Source organism: Podarcis melisellensis (genome assembly GCF_964234715.1).
Source record: "Podarcis melisellensis genome assembly, chromosome: 18".
In the NCBI taxonomy this organism is placed as follows: domain Eukaryota; kingdom Metazoa; phylum Chordata; class Lepidosauria; order Squamata; family Lacertidae; genus Podarcis; species Podarcis melisellensis.
The window spans coordinates 429,363-443,802 of record NC_138536.1 but is presented as its reverse complement, the minus strand read 5'-3'; the positions used below and the strand labels follow the sequence as shown (position 1 = coordinate 443,802).

At 51.8% G+C, this 14,440-nt stretch overlaps 1 protein-coding gene across 2 annotated transcripts in view; it reads right to left on the bottom strand.

Moving 5' to 3' along the window:
- The window catches only part of INSR (insulin receptor), a 52,414-nt gene that overhangs the window by 35,765 nt on the left and 2,209 nt on the right, over positions 1 to 14,440 (bottom strand). For both annotated transcript variants that reach the window (XM_081895384.1, XM_081895383.1), the window contains exon 2: positions 1,369 to 1,917. In XM_081895384.1, the coding sequence (XP_081751510.1) occupies positions 1,369 to 1,906 (538 nt within the window). In that variant the 5' untranslated portion in view covers positions 1,907 to 1,917. The remainder of the gene's footprint in view (positions 1 to 1,368; positions 1,918 to 14,440) is intronic.

The window sequence follows — 14,440 nt, the reverse complement described above, 5'->3', positions numbered from 1 at the left end:
TTCCAAATAATGAAGAAAGCAAACTACAAAAAAAAAAAAAAAACAGAAAAAGAGCCCTTTCCAGGCAGAACGCAGAAGTTAAGCAGCTACTGAAGTTTAATCGAACACAAAGCCTCGGGGTTTGCTTCAGAAGCTTGAATTGGGGAAGGAAACCGGTTTTGGACTTTGGCTAGTCCACCTGCTGCAGTTTGGTACCCACAGATATTTGCGAGCGGGCTTCTCCGCCGCAGCGACCCTCCAAACAGAAACCAAAACCCAGCTACGCCGCACAAAACGAGTTGCGAGTTAATGACTTTCCAACAACGCCTGCCACTGGAAGAGCAAACCTGCCCGGGGGTCTCACTGAAACGGGAGTCTTAAAAATCACCACCACCACCGCTGGTTTTCATTTCGCAGTCATGCGAGGGTGGCATGATGTCTATCGCTCTGTGAGCTGCCCTTTTCGGATTCATAACGTGCCTTATTTGCACTGTTAATTCGAAAGCAAATAGGAGAGGGTGGGTCCCGTGGTACAGGCAGGGAGTCCGAGGTGGGGGCTTTGTGTCGGGGCCAGTTAAGGACCGCTGCTCTCGACAAACACCACGGACTCCGCCTAGCAGCAGGACGTAAGAATTTAGGTTCCCAAACTTGGGTCTTCCAAGGAGCCCGAGGTGATTTCCATCTCATCCACACAACAACCCTGTGAGGTAGGATAGGCTAAGCCTGTGGTTCCCAACATGGGGCAATTGGATTTTTAAGGGGGGCAATTTGAGAATGAGTTACAGTCGTATCTTGGATCTCAAACAGATTGCGTTTGACTTCCGGAACTGTTCGAAAACCAAGACACAGCTACCGATTGGCTGCAAGAGCGTCGTACAGCCAATCGGAAGCTGTGCCGGACGTTCGGCTCCCAAAAATTGTTTGAAAACCGGAACATTCACTTCTGGTTTTTGATCGTTTGGGGGCCGAAATGCACGAGTTCCAAGGCGTTTGGCAACCAAGGTACGACTGTATCAACAAATGAATGGCCTTTTAGGCTTCCTCCACATGAATAGGAGTTGACTTTTTGAATAATAAAAATTATATGTCACGGGAGGGGGGTTCCATCAGAATTTTAGAGACGCTTAAGTGGGGCATGGCCAAAAAAATAGGTTGGGAACCACTGGGCTCAATGGTGTTTCTCAAACTAGGGTTCTCAGCAGTTGGGCTACAATACCCATCTTCCCTGACCTACTAGCTAGAGATGATGGGAGCTGTAGTCTAAAAAGAGCTGGTTTGGGAAACCCCGGATTAGAGCAGAGGCCCACCCAGTCCAGAATCCTCTTCTCCCCAGCGCAAGAGCCCTCTCTCCCCCTCCTGCGGTTTATGGCAACCAGAGGCCTCCCTTACCTCTCTGGCAGTGCTCGTGGCTCCAGCAGCGCTCGATGAAGATGCCGTTGATCACCGTCGGGGAGCAGACGCTCTTCCCCTTGGCCTTCCCGGGGCAGATGTCCCCACACTCCTCGTCCCGCTTGTTGGCGACAATGTAGTTGTCCTCGACGGAGTCCACGATCCGGGACCAGTCGATGGTGGACAGGTAGCACAGCTCGGCGTTCTTCTCGATGCGCACAGCCCCCCGGGTGATGTTCATCAGGCTGGGCAGGCCCACCTCCTTCAGGTGGACCATCTCAAAGATGACCAGGGCGTAGTTGAAGAAGAGCCGCGTCCCCCGGATGACCGTCAGGTTGGGGAAGAGCGTCTTGAGGCTCTCCAGGCCGTAGACCCGGAAGAGCAGCAGGTATTCGGTGACCATGGTGAGCTTGGGGAAGCTGAGGCCCCGGAAGTTCTCCGTCTTGGCCCCAAACATCAGCAGGATCTGCAGGTGGCCCTCGATCACGGTGCAGTTCTCCAGCTGGCGGAAGTTGGAAATGTCGTTCCGGATGTTCATACTCGGGCAAACTGGAAAGAGAACCGGGGGGCGGGGATAAAAACTGTTAAAATAATCTACTGGGAGAGCTTTCCAGCTGCCAAACAGGCACCTGTCCTCCCAACAGGCAGTGGCAACAGCTTGTAACTCAGTGTTTGAAATTAGGCAGGCGCCAGGCGCGTTTTGCACCGGGCTATTGGCGCTGTGGGTTAAACCACAGAGCCTAGGACTTGCTGATCAGAAGGTCGGCGGTTCGAATCCCCGCAATGACGGGGTGAGCTCCCGTTGCTCGGTCCCTGCTCCTGCCCACATAGCAGTTCAAAAGCACGTCAAAGTGCAAGTAGATAAATAGGTACTGCTCTGCCGGGAAGGTAAACGGCGTTTCCGTGCGCTGCTCTGGTTCGCCAGAAGCGGCTTAGTCCTGCTGGCCACATGACCCGGAAGCTGTATGCCGGCTCCCTCGGCCAGTAAAGCGAGATGAGCGCCACAACCCCAGAGTCGGCCACGACTGGACCTAACGGTCAGGGGTCCCTTTACCTTTATTGGCCACTTTCTGTTCTCAAAGCTCTCAACCTGGCTCAAGGTTGTCCTCTGAACCAGCCAGATGTTCAACTGAGAATCAGCCAGTGCCAGTCAGTCCATCATTTGATAAATAAGACTTTAGAGCTGTCTTGCCCCACAATGGCAACTAGACATCCCATTTTGGAGACTGAAACTGTGATTTGAAGTCCGGCTTACATATCTGAGTTTCTAACGCGGCTGTAACTTCAAGCCCTGCGGGTTTGCAGCTGATCTGAGTTCCGCTCCGAGCAGAGCCACTGAAATCAATAGGCCTACGTCAGTCAAGGGAGGAACTTAAGATGGATACAACCCACTGGCTGTGGGTTACATTAAAAGGGCCTTTGGGTTTTCCAGCCACTCGGCCCCAATGGGCAAACCCACAGCATGTGAAAACCCCAAACCTCTCTTCCCCCACCCTTGCCCTTTTTGGGGAGAGGGTTGCCCCCCCCTTGCCTGTCCTCTATTTCACTTGGGGCAAGCCAGAGGGCCACCGCTTGGGACAGGAAGGGCCGGTCTTGGGAATCTGAACCCAGGCAGGCCAACTATCTGCCTCTGCCTCCCCCCCCCCCCCGAGCCCTGGGCCATGAAGACGCTCTGGTGTCATAATCTGATTTAGACATGCTAATCTGCGTTGGATAACCAGAGGGCCGGGATTAATATCCCCTCCCAGCTGTGGGATAAGCTGCCGGCGCTTAAAAGTCTTCATCTCCAAAAGCCAATTTGGACGGCTCTGAAAGGGGATTTGAGATAATTCGCTCCGTGGCCAGTGGCCACGACAGCGACAGGCCACCCTACCAGCGTTGGGAGGGAGCGGGTTGCATTTGATCCTGCTTATTACTGGATTTATAGCACGCCTTTCTTCCCAAAGGAGCCCAGGGCGGTAGTAAAGTAGGGTAGGGTAAAGGGGACCCCTGACCATTAGGTCCAGTCATGGCCGACTCTGGGGTTGCGACGCTCATCTCACTTTATTGGCCAAGGGAGCCGGCGTACAGCTTCCGGGTCATGTGGTCAGCAGGACTAAGCCGCTTCTGGCGAACCAGAGCAGCGCACGGAAACGCCGTTCACCTTCCCGCCAGAGCAGTACCTATTGATCTACTTGCACTTTGATGTGCTTTGGAACTGCTAGGTTGGCAGGAGCAGGGACCGAGCAACGGGAGCTCACCCCGTCATTGCGGGGATTCGAACCGCCGACCTTCTGATCGGCAAGTCCTAGGCTCTGTGGTTTAACCCACAGTGCCACCCGCGTCCCTATGCACTCAGAGTAGACCCACTGAAATTAATGGGTCTGATTAGTTAGCCCGTGTCCTTCAATTTCAACGGGTTGGCATTACTCGTACTCAAAGCAGATCCACTGAAACCAGCATATAGGATGAATAGGACTAGGTGATGTATCAATATTGTGATACCAGTTTCATGATTCTATAATGTCAAGGATCATTATACTTGTGTGCTGCGCAGAAATCACAATGCGGAGAATTGTGAAGCCAGCCAGCGCCTCTCCATAACTCCATCCTTATTTCAGACATCATGATATAATATCAGTACAGTGGTACCTTGGTTCTCAAACTGAATCCGTTCCGGAAATTCTGTTCCAAAACCAAAGCATTCCAAAACCAAGGCGCGCTTTCCCATACAAAGTAAGGCAAAATGGATTAATCCGTTCCAGACTTTTAAAAACAACCCCTAAAACAGCAACTTAACATGGATTTTACTATCTAACGAGACCATTGATCCATAAAATGAAAGCGATAAACAATGTGCTGCAGTCACACAATCAGTTCATCATTAGCTGAACTGGGCTCCACACAGTCACAAAAACAAAAAAGAGCCGCAAATACAAAAACGCAAAATAAACAGCAAAAACAGACAGACTTCAGCGTAAAACTCAAATCGGAAGCGTAACACTCAAAATGGAGCACTTTTGAAATAAGTTTGCAAACTGGAACACTTACTTCCAGGTTTGCAATGTTTGGGTTCCAAGTTGTTTGAGTCCCAAGGCATTTGAGAACCAAGGTACCACTGTATATCACAACTGGTGGCATGTCACAACACTGAAAACCAGATATCGCCCTGCCCTTTCGATTTAACCTTTTGGGTTACATATGCTTCAGGTTACATACGCTTCAGGTTACAGACTCCACTAACCCAGAAATTGCTTCAGGTTAAGAACTTTGCTTCAGGATGAGAACAGAAATTGTGCTCCGGTGGCACAGCGGCAGCAGCAGGAGGCCCCATTAGCTAAAGTGGTGCTTCAGGTTAAGAACAGTTTCAGGTTAAGAACGGACCTCCGGAACGAATTAAGTACTTAACCCGAGGTACCACTGTATCGCCCTGCCCTATCGATAAACGCCAAGTCTGTCGATTCCAAGGGGGTCTTTCTTATCTAAATATTCCTATTCTTTGCTGCGTTCCTATCCTGCCCTTTTCTCCAAACGGCCGCACGTGTCCCAGAGAGAAGGAGAGCTGGGCCAGAGGTGGGGCCAGAGGCGGCCGAGGCCTGGCAACCCAATACTTGCAAAGGCCACCCGTGCTTAACCCCGACAAATGTCACCGCAAGGCATCCAGCTAGGCCACTTCCCTGCGTGTCCTTTTGTAGGCGAGCGGCAGCGGCCTAAGGCCAGGTATTTGGAAACGCCTCACCAGAGCCCGCCTGCAAGTTCTGGGGGCAAAAACCCAGGACTCTGAATGTTGCTGCGAACTGAGCCGGTACTCATTCAGGATCTGCTCAGGGACCCAGAGGGGACGAGTCGGACCGCAAGGCCGGCTCCAGAGTTGCCTTCTCCCCGTGTAATTAAAACTCGAAAGCTCCTTTTACAAGTAATTGTTTAAAGCCCATTAATCGCAAATAAAAAAAATGTTTTCAGCTGGCAGGGCTGCTGCGGAATCTGGAACAACATGGCTGCTCGGCGGCATTCTTCTGGCAAGAGGTCCAGGCCGCCTTGTAAATCGTCAGTGGAATTTTTCACCTTCCCCTCTTTTTAAAGATGCAGAAAGAAATGCGGCGTCGATCTCGCGTCTTTATAAAGGCAAGGCTGGGAAAGGGGCCCCTGGACAACGGTTTCCTCTTAAAAAAGCAAAAAAAATCAGCAGAGAGACAAAGGAAGTAAAGCGTTTGGCCCCAATTTATCAGTTTAAGGATTCCTTGTGGGGCAAGTTGAACGTATTGATTTAAACAGGTGGTTTCCATTTGGCGCAGAATCCGACCGGAAGCTTTCGGGAAGCCTGCAGACAGCTTTGCCTCGTTTGTGCCGCGGGGACTAACGTTCACAAGTAGACTGCCTCCGAGTCTGGAGTTTCGACTAAGAGCCACTGACGGACCCATCCTGCACCGGATTAGACTAACTCCCCTTTCCCAAGATAGCTGGAGTTTTCTACGCCTTCTCCGACAGAAGAGCCGTTGTGGCAAGCAGCCGTCACCTGCCGCGAACCTCCTCTTTTTATTAAGATACCCGAGTTGGCGGCCCTTGCAGCTCCCAGGCCCATCTATCTCCTTGCCGTCTGCACTGACTGGCAGCACCAGATTTTCGGGCGTTACCTGGAGACACTGTCACCTGGGAATGAGCTTGCGGCGTTCTGAACGCGAAGCTGAGCTGATTTAAAGAGGAACCGAGGGAGCTGCCTTGTGCTGGTTTTGGTCCATTTTACACTATGCCCCCCCCCTTCATGGATCACTGCCTTGCCGTGGCGAAGGGGCTTGAATAACTCAGAGAAGCTATGAACTATGCCGAGCAGAGCACCCAAGATGAACCCCCACCTCAGGAGAAGAGAAGACTCCCTGGAGAAGACCCTGATGTTGGGAAAGATGGAAGGCACAAGGAGAAGGGGACAACAGAGGACAAGATGGTAGGACAGTGTTCTCGAAGCTACCAGCATGAGTTTGACCAAACTGTGGGAGGCAGTGGAAGACAGGAGTGCCTGGCGTGCTCTGGTCCAGGGGGTCACCAAGAGGCGGACACCACTAAACGACTCAACAACAACACACTTCGCCCCCCTCCCCAAGCTGCTGAAACCTCATCTTTGCCCGGCTGCCAAAAGGGGGAACTGACCCTCAGGTGAGAACAGCCTTGCTGGGGACAGGCCAAGGTGGCTCCACCTGGCCATGGATATGTTCTGACCCACCAGCTGAAGACCCAGCCAGACTGGCTTTTCCCCCTTAAAGATGGCTCAGGTGCCAGAGCCTGAAGCTCTTGATCTCAGGGTTGTGGATTCGAGTCCCAAACTCTCCTTGCTTGTGCAACACCTAATTCCTCCGATTCTGGCCTTCCCCTCCATGAACTTGAGGCTCCAAAGGGCCTGAGTGCAAGCGAGGACATCCTCCCCGTGTGTGGCTCCCAGCGACTGGGAGCCGGGGCCAGAACACGAGCCATCGCGGCCGGTAGGCACTTTTCGGGCGACCTCTCGCTTGCAAATCCTCCTGGCCTTTCTTGCAACGCTCCTTAGTCCAAACAACTCAAAACTTGTTTGTCTTTCCTTTAAAGCGGAGTGGGGGCAGAAAACCAAAGTACTGGGGCTTTTTTCCTCCCTGCTGTTCCTGCGCAGAAGGTTAGACTTATTTGTTAACCTTGAAAGCTCCAAGTGCAAACCGTCTTGACAAACAAATCCTTGAGGGAAAATGTGCTTGTTCGAGATATTGTGCCGTTATCTTGGGCCGGGGAGTCGTTCGGCCAGAGGCACACACAGGTGCCACTCAAGGTCCCTCTTGCCTGGGCCGGCCAGCTGGCCGCTCCGGCCTCTGGAAGAACCGGCCGGCCTTGAGTTCCGGTCTTCCATCTCCCCATTCCCAGGGGAAAATATTCGGGGAGATTGCGGGGCAGCAGGGAGGTCAAGTCTGCTGGACGGAGGCACCTTGGTTGAGCTACGCAACCCTGTTCATTTGCTGAACTGCAGAGTTGGAAGGGAGCCCTAGTCTAACCCCCCCCCCCCCGAGAAGCAGGAATCACGAGTTTCACTGCACATACTGGGTAAGGCAGGTGTGTGCTAGGGAGCCATTTATATCCTGGAACGGGTGGCATAGCTTGGTGCTACCTTTGCATGGAAGGACAGATCGTGAAGCTGAGGCTCCAAGACTTTGGCCGCCTCAGGAGAAGAGAAGACTCCCTGGAAAAGACCCTGATGTTGGGAAAGATGGAGGGCGCAAGGAGAAGGGGACGACAGAGGACGAGATGGTGGGACAGTGTTCTCGAAGCTACCAGCATGAGTTTGACCAAACTGTGGGAGGCAGTGGAAGACAGTAGTGCCTGGCGTGCTCTGGTCCAGGGGGTCACGAAGAGGCGGACACCACTAAATGACTCAACAACACCTTTTCATGCGCAACACCTTCCAGTGCGGCTGGGAAACAAACCCTAGGGAGCCGCTTCCAGCGCTGAGTGAGGCGGAGAGGCTCCCTCACCCCCCAGCCTGAGCAGAATCGGAACCTTCTCGGCACACCCCCCCCAAACCTAAATTTTAAAGCAAAGCACAAGTCCCAGAAGCACACAATGCAAAAACAAAAAAGATGTTGGTTGCCAGCAAGCCGTTTGGGGTGGGGGGGCGAGAGAGCATCTTACATAAGCTCCGAAGGTAGCGTACCCTTGAGGCACCGAAAGAGCGAGGGCAATTCTGGAACGCAGCAAGAGCGTGTTTGTAGTAAACAATCTGGATAACAAACCTTTAATGACTCACGAGGGGCGGCCTCTGCACTTCGCATCTGAAGCAGCACCGTGATTTGTCATGGCTTCCCCCCCACCCACCCACCGCCGGCGCCAAAAAACCCTGTAGCCTGTGCCATGTGAGTTGACAAGAGACCCTCTCACAATTCTCAGCCGTTCAACTCTGGAACTCGCCGCCGCAGGAGGAATGTGACGGTCGGCAAGCTCTTTTGAAAGAGGGTTGGGCAAATTCAGAGAGCGGTAGCAGGAAATATAATAATAATGATAATAATAATAATAATAATAATAATAATAATAATAATAATAAAAAAAAATTTTATTTATACCCTGCCCTCCCCAGCCAAGACCGGGCTCAGGATGGCTAACAACCAATAATAAAAACAAGTTGATTAAAATACAATTTAAAAGATTAAGATACAACATTAAAACTATTAGGGAGCAATCTCATCATAGGAGGAGAAAGGAAAAAGAAAGAGGGGGAGGGAATCAAACTGATTCTGAGCCAAAGGCCAGGCGGAACAACTCTGTCTTACAGGCCCTGCGGAAAGAGATCAGATCCTGCAGTGCCCTGGTCTCATGAGGCAGAGCGTTCCACCAGGTTGGAGCCAGTGTTGAGAAGGCCCTGGCTCTGGTTGAGGCTAATCTGACTTCCTTAGGGCCCGGGACCTCTAGGGTGTTGCTATTTATGGACCTTGAGGCTCTCCGTGGGGCAGCCCGGGAGAGGCGGTCCCGTAGGTACGAGGGTCCATGGCCATGAAGGGCTTGAAAGGTCAAAAGCAGCACCTTAAATCTGACCCTGGACTCCACTGGGAGCCAAATGCTTCCAAACAGCTCTTGCTGGAAAGGGCAGGAAGGGAGCGAGGGCTCTGGTGCTCAACTTGCAGGTTTCGCACACGCATCTCTGTGAGAACGGAAGAGCCGCCGGCCTGACCCAGAAAGATCTTATATTTTTTTGTGTGCCTTTAAAGAGCCAGCCCCTCTTCCCCACACAGGGAACTTTAACTCTGCGACAACGGGAACACGGGCCTTCTAAAAACTACCAGTGCCCGCAAGAAACTACAGTTCCCTGCATTCTCCCAGCGAAGCCACAGCTGCCTTAAAGTGGCATGAAACAGCCACAGCAGGCGCCGCGACTCTCCAGCGGCCTGACTTCGCCCCTCTTGCCTTGCCTCCCGACGCGGGCTGATGCTAAGCGACTAAGGATGGGGCCTGGCAAGAACGGAAGAGGAGACCGAGGAGACTCGATACTGCGAACGCCAAGAGGTTCAGCAGCCCCAGGGGCTGGCTAGCCCTCTAAATGAAAGAAACCGGCGCAATCTTTTTTGGCAGAAAGACTCTCCTCTGCTTGCCTAGTTACAGTTTGCCAGGAATGATGCTGGGGCACATGCCCCCAATATCTTAGGTTATTCCCAGGGGGTAGGATGGGGAGAAGAGGGGAAGAAGCATTAAACATTTGGGGGAAGAAGGCTGTCTCAAATATAAAAGAAAATATTTCTTAACAGTTGAGAAATGCAACGCTGCTGCGATTTCTCCAAGTATGCTGCAGACAGGACAGATCCGACTAATGCTTTTCTTTCTTTCCTTCCTTCCTTCCTTCTTTCTCTTTCTTTCTTTCTTTCTTTCTTTCTTTCTTTCTTTCTTTCTTTCTTTCTTTCTTTCTTTCTTTCTTTCTTTCTTTCTCTCTCTCTCTCTCTCTCTCTCTCTCTCTCTCTCTCTCTTTCCACACACAAGAGTTCTCCGAAGGGCCTTAAAAAACAGAAACCAAACAAACCAAACTCAGTGGGAAAGTTTTATTGAATTGTACCCAGGTCTCCGTTTAAAGCCTCCACTTTTATAGTATTGTTAATGAGGCAGCGAAGGGCGTGTGGCTTTTTACACCCTGGGTTGGTTTGAACTGGGAGTCCCGAGAGGGGAGTCGGCGCCTCTTGCAGAGCAGGCATGTTGGGGGGCTCTGGGTGGCCTTGGTGCCCTCTTCTCCAGAGGTTTTGGACTAAAAAACCCAAGGGTCGGGGGGGGCTGCACTCCAGAGCGCCTGGAGGGCACCAGGTTGCCGAAGCCTGCCTTGCAGGGCGAGCACACGGCTTTGGCAAGGACCTGAGGTTGCGTAACAAGCCTTTCTTTGCATCGCTGCCATTTCAGGAGCCCAGGAAAGGGGCCTTGGGCAGCCAGACTACCGAGGTCCACTGAAGCCAGTGTTGGCAGCACTGACTGGCAGCAAGGGTTCCCTGCGGGTTCAGGCAGGGGGGAATCCCGGCAGAGGGAATGAACCCTGGACCTGCTAGGCATACAAAGCCCTGCTCCTTCCCTTAAATGCAGAGCAAGATGCCAGTCCTCATCGTCTGATTGAAATAAGGACGGAAGAAGCTACCGATATTCTAACAAGCTCCATATTGCCCACACTGACGCGGCAGCAGCGACGCCACCGAGAACAGAACCTGCAAGAGGGCCGGCCTACCCCTGTTCATGGTCGCTTTCTATTATTTCCAATTTGGCTCAATGTTTCAGGGCAGCCCTTTCAAAACAAGGACACACGCCCTGCCATTCTGCACGGGCTGGCAGCCTGCTGCGCGCTTCTACGGGAGGGAGGTCTGGCAGAAGAGCAGCCTCAAAAAAGGTCTATTGGCGCACCCCCAAGCCCCAGAACGCCGCTCCGTGTTTTGCATGGAATAACGCTTGCACAAATGTGGCCGCTTCGACGCCCGCTTTTATATATAGCCAAAGGACGGATATATAGACAGGAGGGGCACAATTATACCCCTCTGTGTTCCAAATGCCACAGTCCAGAGAAGCCGTTTGGGGGACTGGTACAGCGGGTGGTTTTTGAGGGGAGGGACAGCAGCGGTTCGGGACCCGTTTGAGAAACGCTTGTGGGGAGGCCTGGAAGGCGGCGCGACCCACACCGCCTCTGCTTAAGCGTGGAGAAAACAGCCGTGTTCCTAGTTATCCCCCGGTTAAGCATTGCAACGCGCAATGTCAAACTTTAACTCGGATGCACGTAAACACGGCCGGCAGCTGGGTCAGAAGTCACTTGCTCGCGAGTAACCTCACTGCGTGTGCACTCGCAACGAACGGTGGAAACTCAAGGAACCGTCTCCCCTCATCTCTCATGTTCAAAACCTGTTGTGGTGTTGCTCAGCACCGGGCGGGGGAATGTTCCCCACTGAAAAGCAGCTGCTGCCAGCCAGTGTAGCCTATATCAAGCTGGATGGATGAACGTTACACAAAGCAGCTTTCACAAGTCTGAGCTCCTTGCATTCTGGCTATGTAGTAAAAGCCAGGGAAAACCCGAACTTCTTTTTCCTCTCTCTGCAAAGCCTCCCACTTGCACTTAAGAAACCAACTTTTGGGATCTCAAAAGCACGGGGGTTCCCTACACAGAAAACAACAACCTGTATCCGGGGTAAGAAAAAACCCCAACAACTAAAACAATCCTCAGTCCCGTCCAGAAGAATAAGAGTTTTGTTTTCCAGCGCTTTCAAGGAACGCATTTCAGAAAATGGCTTAGGTCATGTCCGAGGTTGCCAAATGCATTTCTCAGATCGACCGCCTCGTTTTTTTTCTAACACGGGGGGAAAAACCAAAGAATGTACAACTGGGGAAAAGAGAGAGAAGGGGAAGAACGAAAACTGTGCAGAGTATAACGGCCACCTCCAGTTATTATGGGGTGCTTGTTTGGCACTGCGATGCCAAACTGCTTCCAAACTGTGTTTATTTACTTACAAAATTATAATTTTTTTATCCCATCTGTCGCCATAAGGTTCCAGGGAGGGGTTACTACAAAACTATGAAACCAGACCAAAATAAGGTTCCAATGGTCTGTCTTTCTTTCTTTCTTTCTTTTTCTTTCTTTCACCCATTCCAAATGGTAGAGGGCTGTATTAAATTCGCATCTCCCCCTCCCAAAAAAACAATAATTCCGCCCTCCCAGGAGATGCAAGCCACGTCTTTTCCTGAAAGTGATGCCCATCTCTGGGTTTTGCATGGGCAGAACCAGTCTGGCCTGAGAAGTCGAATGGGCAAAATTGGAAACGCCAGTCCCGGGAAATTGGGGGAGGGAAGGGGGCAGAGAGGGCACACGCCCCGGAGTTTTACGGGCTGAACAAACAGGCCGTTTCAGCTGGGAGCCTGACACATGCACAATACTAGATTAAGGGAGATTTTCGGACTTGGTCACCTCCGGAGGAGAACCCCTTTCTTCCTCCTCCTGCTTCTCTGGAAAGGAGAGGCAGAGAGAGATTGCCTGGCGGGGAGGAAGGCCGACGAGGAACGGAATATAAAAGAGCGTGTTTCGCGGAAGCGGCCCCGATGGCGGAGAGCAAACACAACGGCTGCTTCGTGTTTTGATTGGGGATAATGGCAGCTGCTTGCATCAAGCACAGAGAGAGAGAGACGGCAAATCGGCAGCCCCCGCCAAGCAGAACGATCCCTGCTAATACGCGAGAGACCGTCCCTACGCAAAGCAAGGAACTTTGGCCTGGAAATGGGAGAGTTCTGATAAGCCGGCTTCCAGGTGATTCATCTCGTCAACAGGTGTCTTGATTCCTGTTGTTATTAAGCCACTGCTCCAAATAAAAGCCCCACACTGCCGGCAACGCTCTTTCAGGCCTGCTTCTAGGAACCCGACATCGCGACCAAAATACATCCCCAAACACATCGCAAGAAGTGATGCAACTGCCCAGGAGCCACGAGGCACAGAGGGAGAACAGACTGGCCCCACACAGCTCAAACACAGCCCCAAATAACAGCCTGCCCAACCTGCAGATCAGCACAGACCCACACCAGCGCTGCTCCCCACAGACTGTTTCATAGATATTTTCTCTCCTAGACAATGAAACCCTCGCTGAAGCGTGTATCTTCCGGCTTAACAGGGAGCGCCTTCCCCCGAAATCTGGGAGCTACAGAGGAAACTGCCTTGCGCAGAGCCAGGGCCACTGACTCCATCTAGCTCAATACTGCCCACACTGGCTGGCAGCAGCTCTCTCCAGGATTTCTGCCAGATATTTTCCCCTGAAATTATAATGATCATTGCCAGGTGCTGAACCAATGTAAGAGCAATTAGCTCTGACATGGGGCCTCGGCGTGGCAGAAGGGGGATGCGCCCTGCAGGACACCCCCCCAAACTCTTATGCCAACTCTTAGCGAAGCAAGGAGCACTGGGCCAGCCCCTCTCCTCCATTTCCTTCTCCCAGCTGCTCTGCCCCGAGAGACGGTCCTTTCCTTACAAACAAGCCAAGGTTCAAGTCCTCATGGGTCCGAACAAAGCGCCGGTTTCAGCAGGAAGCTGCCTTAGGAGCAGAATCGCCTCCCTCCTGCAAGCGGCTGGCCAAGGGGGTCCATCTATCTCAGCACTGACCAACAGGAACTGCCCAGGGGTTGGGGGGGGAGCTTTTTCAGCCCTGCCCGGAGATGCCATCTGGAAGAGAACCACGGCCCTGGCATGCCAACCGGGCCACGGAATCCAGTGTGGCACTTAATTACTGTTATCGATGGTCAGGATGCGTGGAGAAGGAGGCCTCCGGGAAGATAAGCGCGATCTGTTTATTATCTCATGCCTGCTTTCGTGCTCGCCGCCTCTTCCGTCTTGTTACGGTTTTAGCGTAATACAGCTTTTCCTTGTGATGTTTTCGCTTTTATGCATTTGTCTCCACGTCCCGCGTGACGCCGGAACGATCTTCCCTCTGACGTTCAGAGGCATCAGAGCGTGTCAGCGACTTTTCAAGCTCCCCTCGCCTCCATCCTTATCCCAGACATCGTGATCTATCGGTCTGCTGAGATGTTTAGCTGCTGACATATCACAGATATCGCCCTGCCCTACTAGCGGCTTATGAAGCCCAAACTATGTTTTATGTTATTTTATTTCGGCTGAATGCCTTCCCATCGTCTCGTACAACTGCCTCAATCCTTTTGGATGCTAAGTGGCGTACAGATGCTTTTGATAACTAACTAAAGGAAACTTGCTTTGTGAAGCATATAAAAATCTCTAGGCACATAACGAGTCTCGTGTCCAAATTCAGGAGAGAATAATTCTAGAGATGTGCTCTCCATTCTTCTATTATTATTATTATTTCTACTCTTATCAGTTTCGTTAAAGCTTATTACTCAACGCCCTCCAGGCAAGTACAAAAGTCATAACTACCACCAGAAGAGAGGGCATAATCCCAGAAGGCTCCTTTCCGATCGCCTGGAACTGTTGTGATTAATTCTAATTCTACCAGTTACTAGCTAGTTACGGGTGATGCAAGCCCACACACACTGACCCAGAAGCAAAGCCCACTGAAGCAGTGGATTCTGAGTAGACCACACTTTGAGGCTGCTACTACCAATTCTAATTCTGCAGATACTAGAA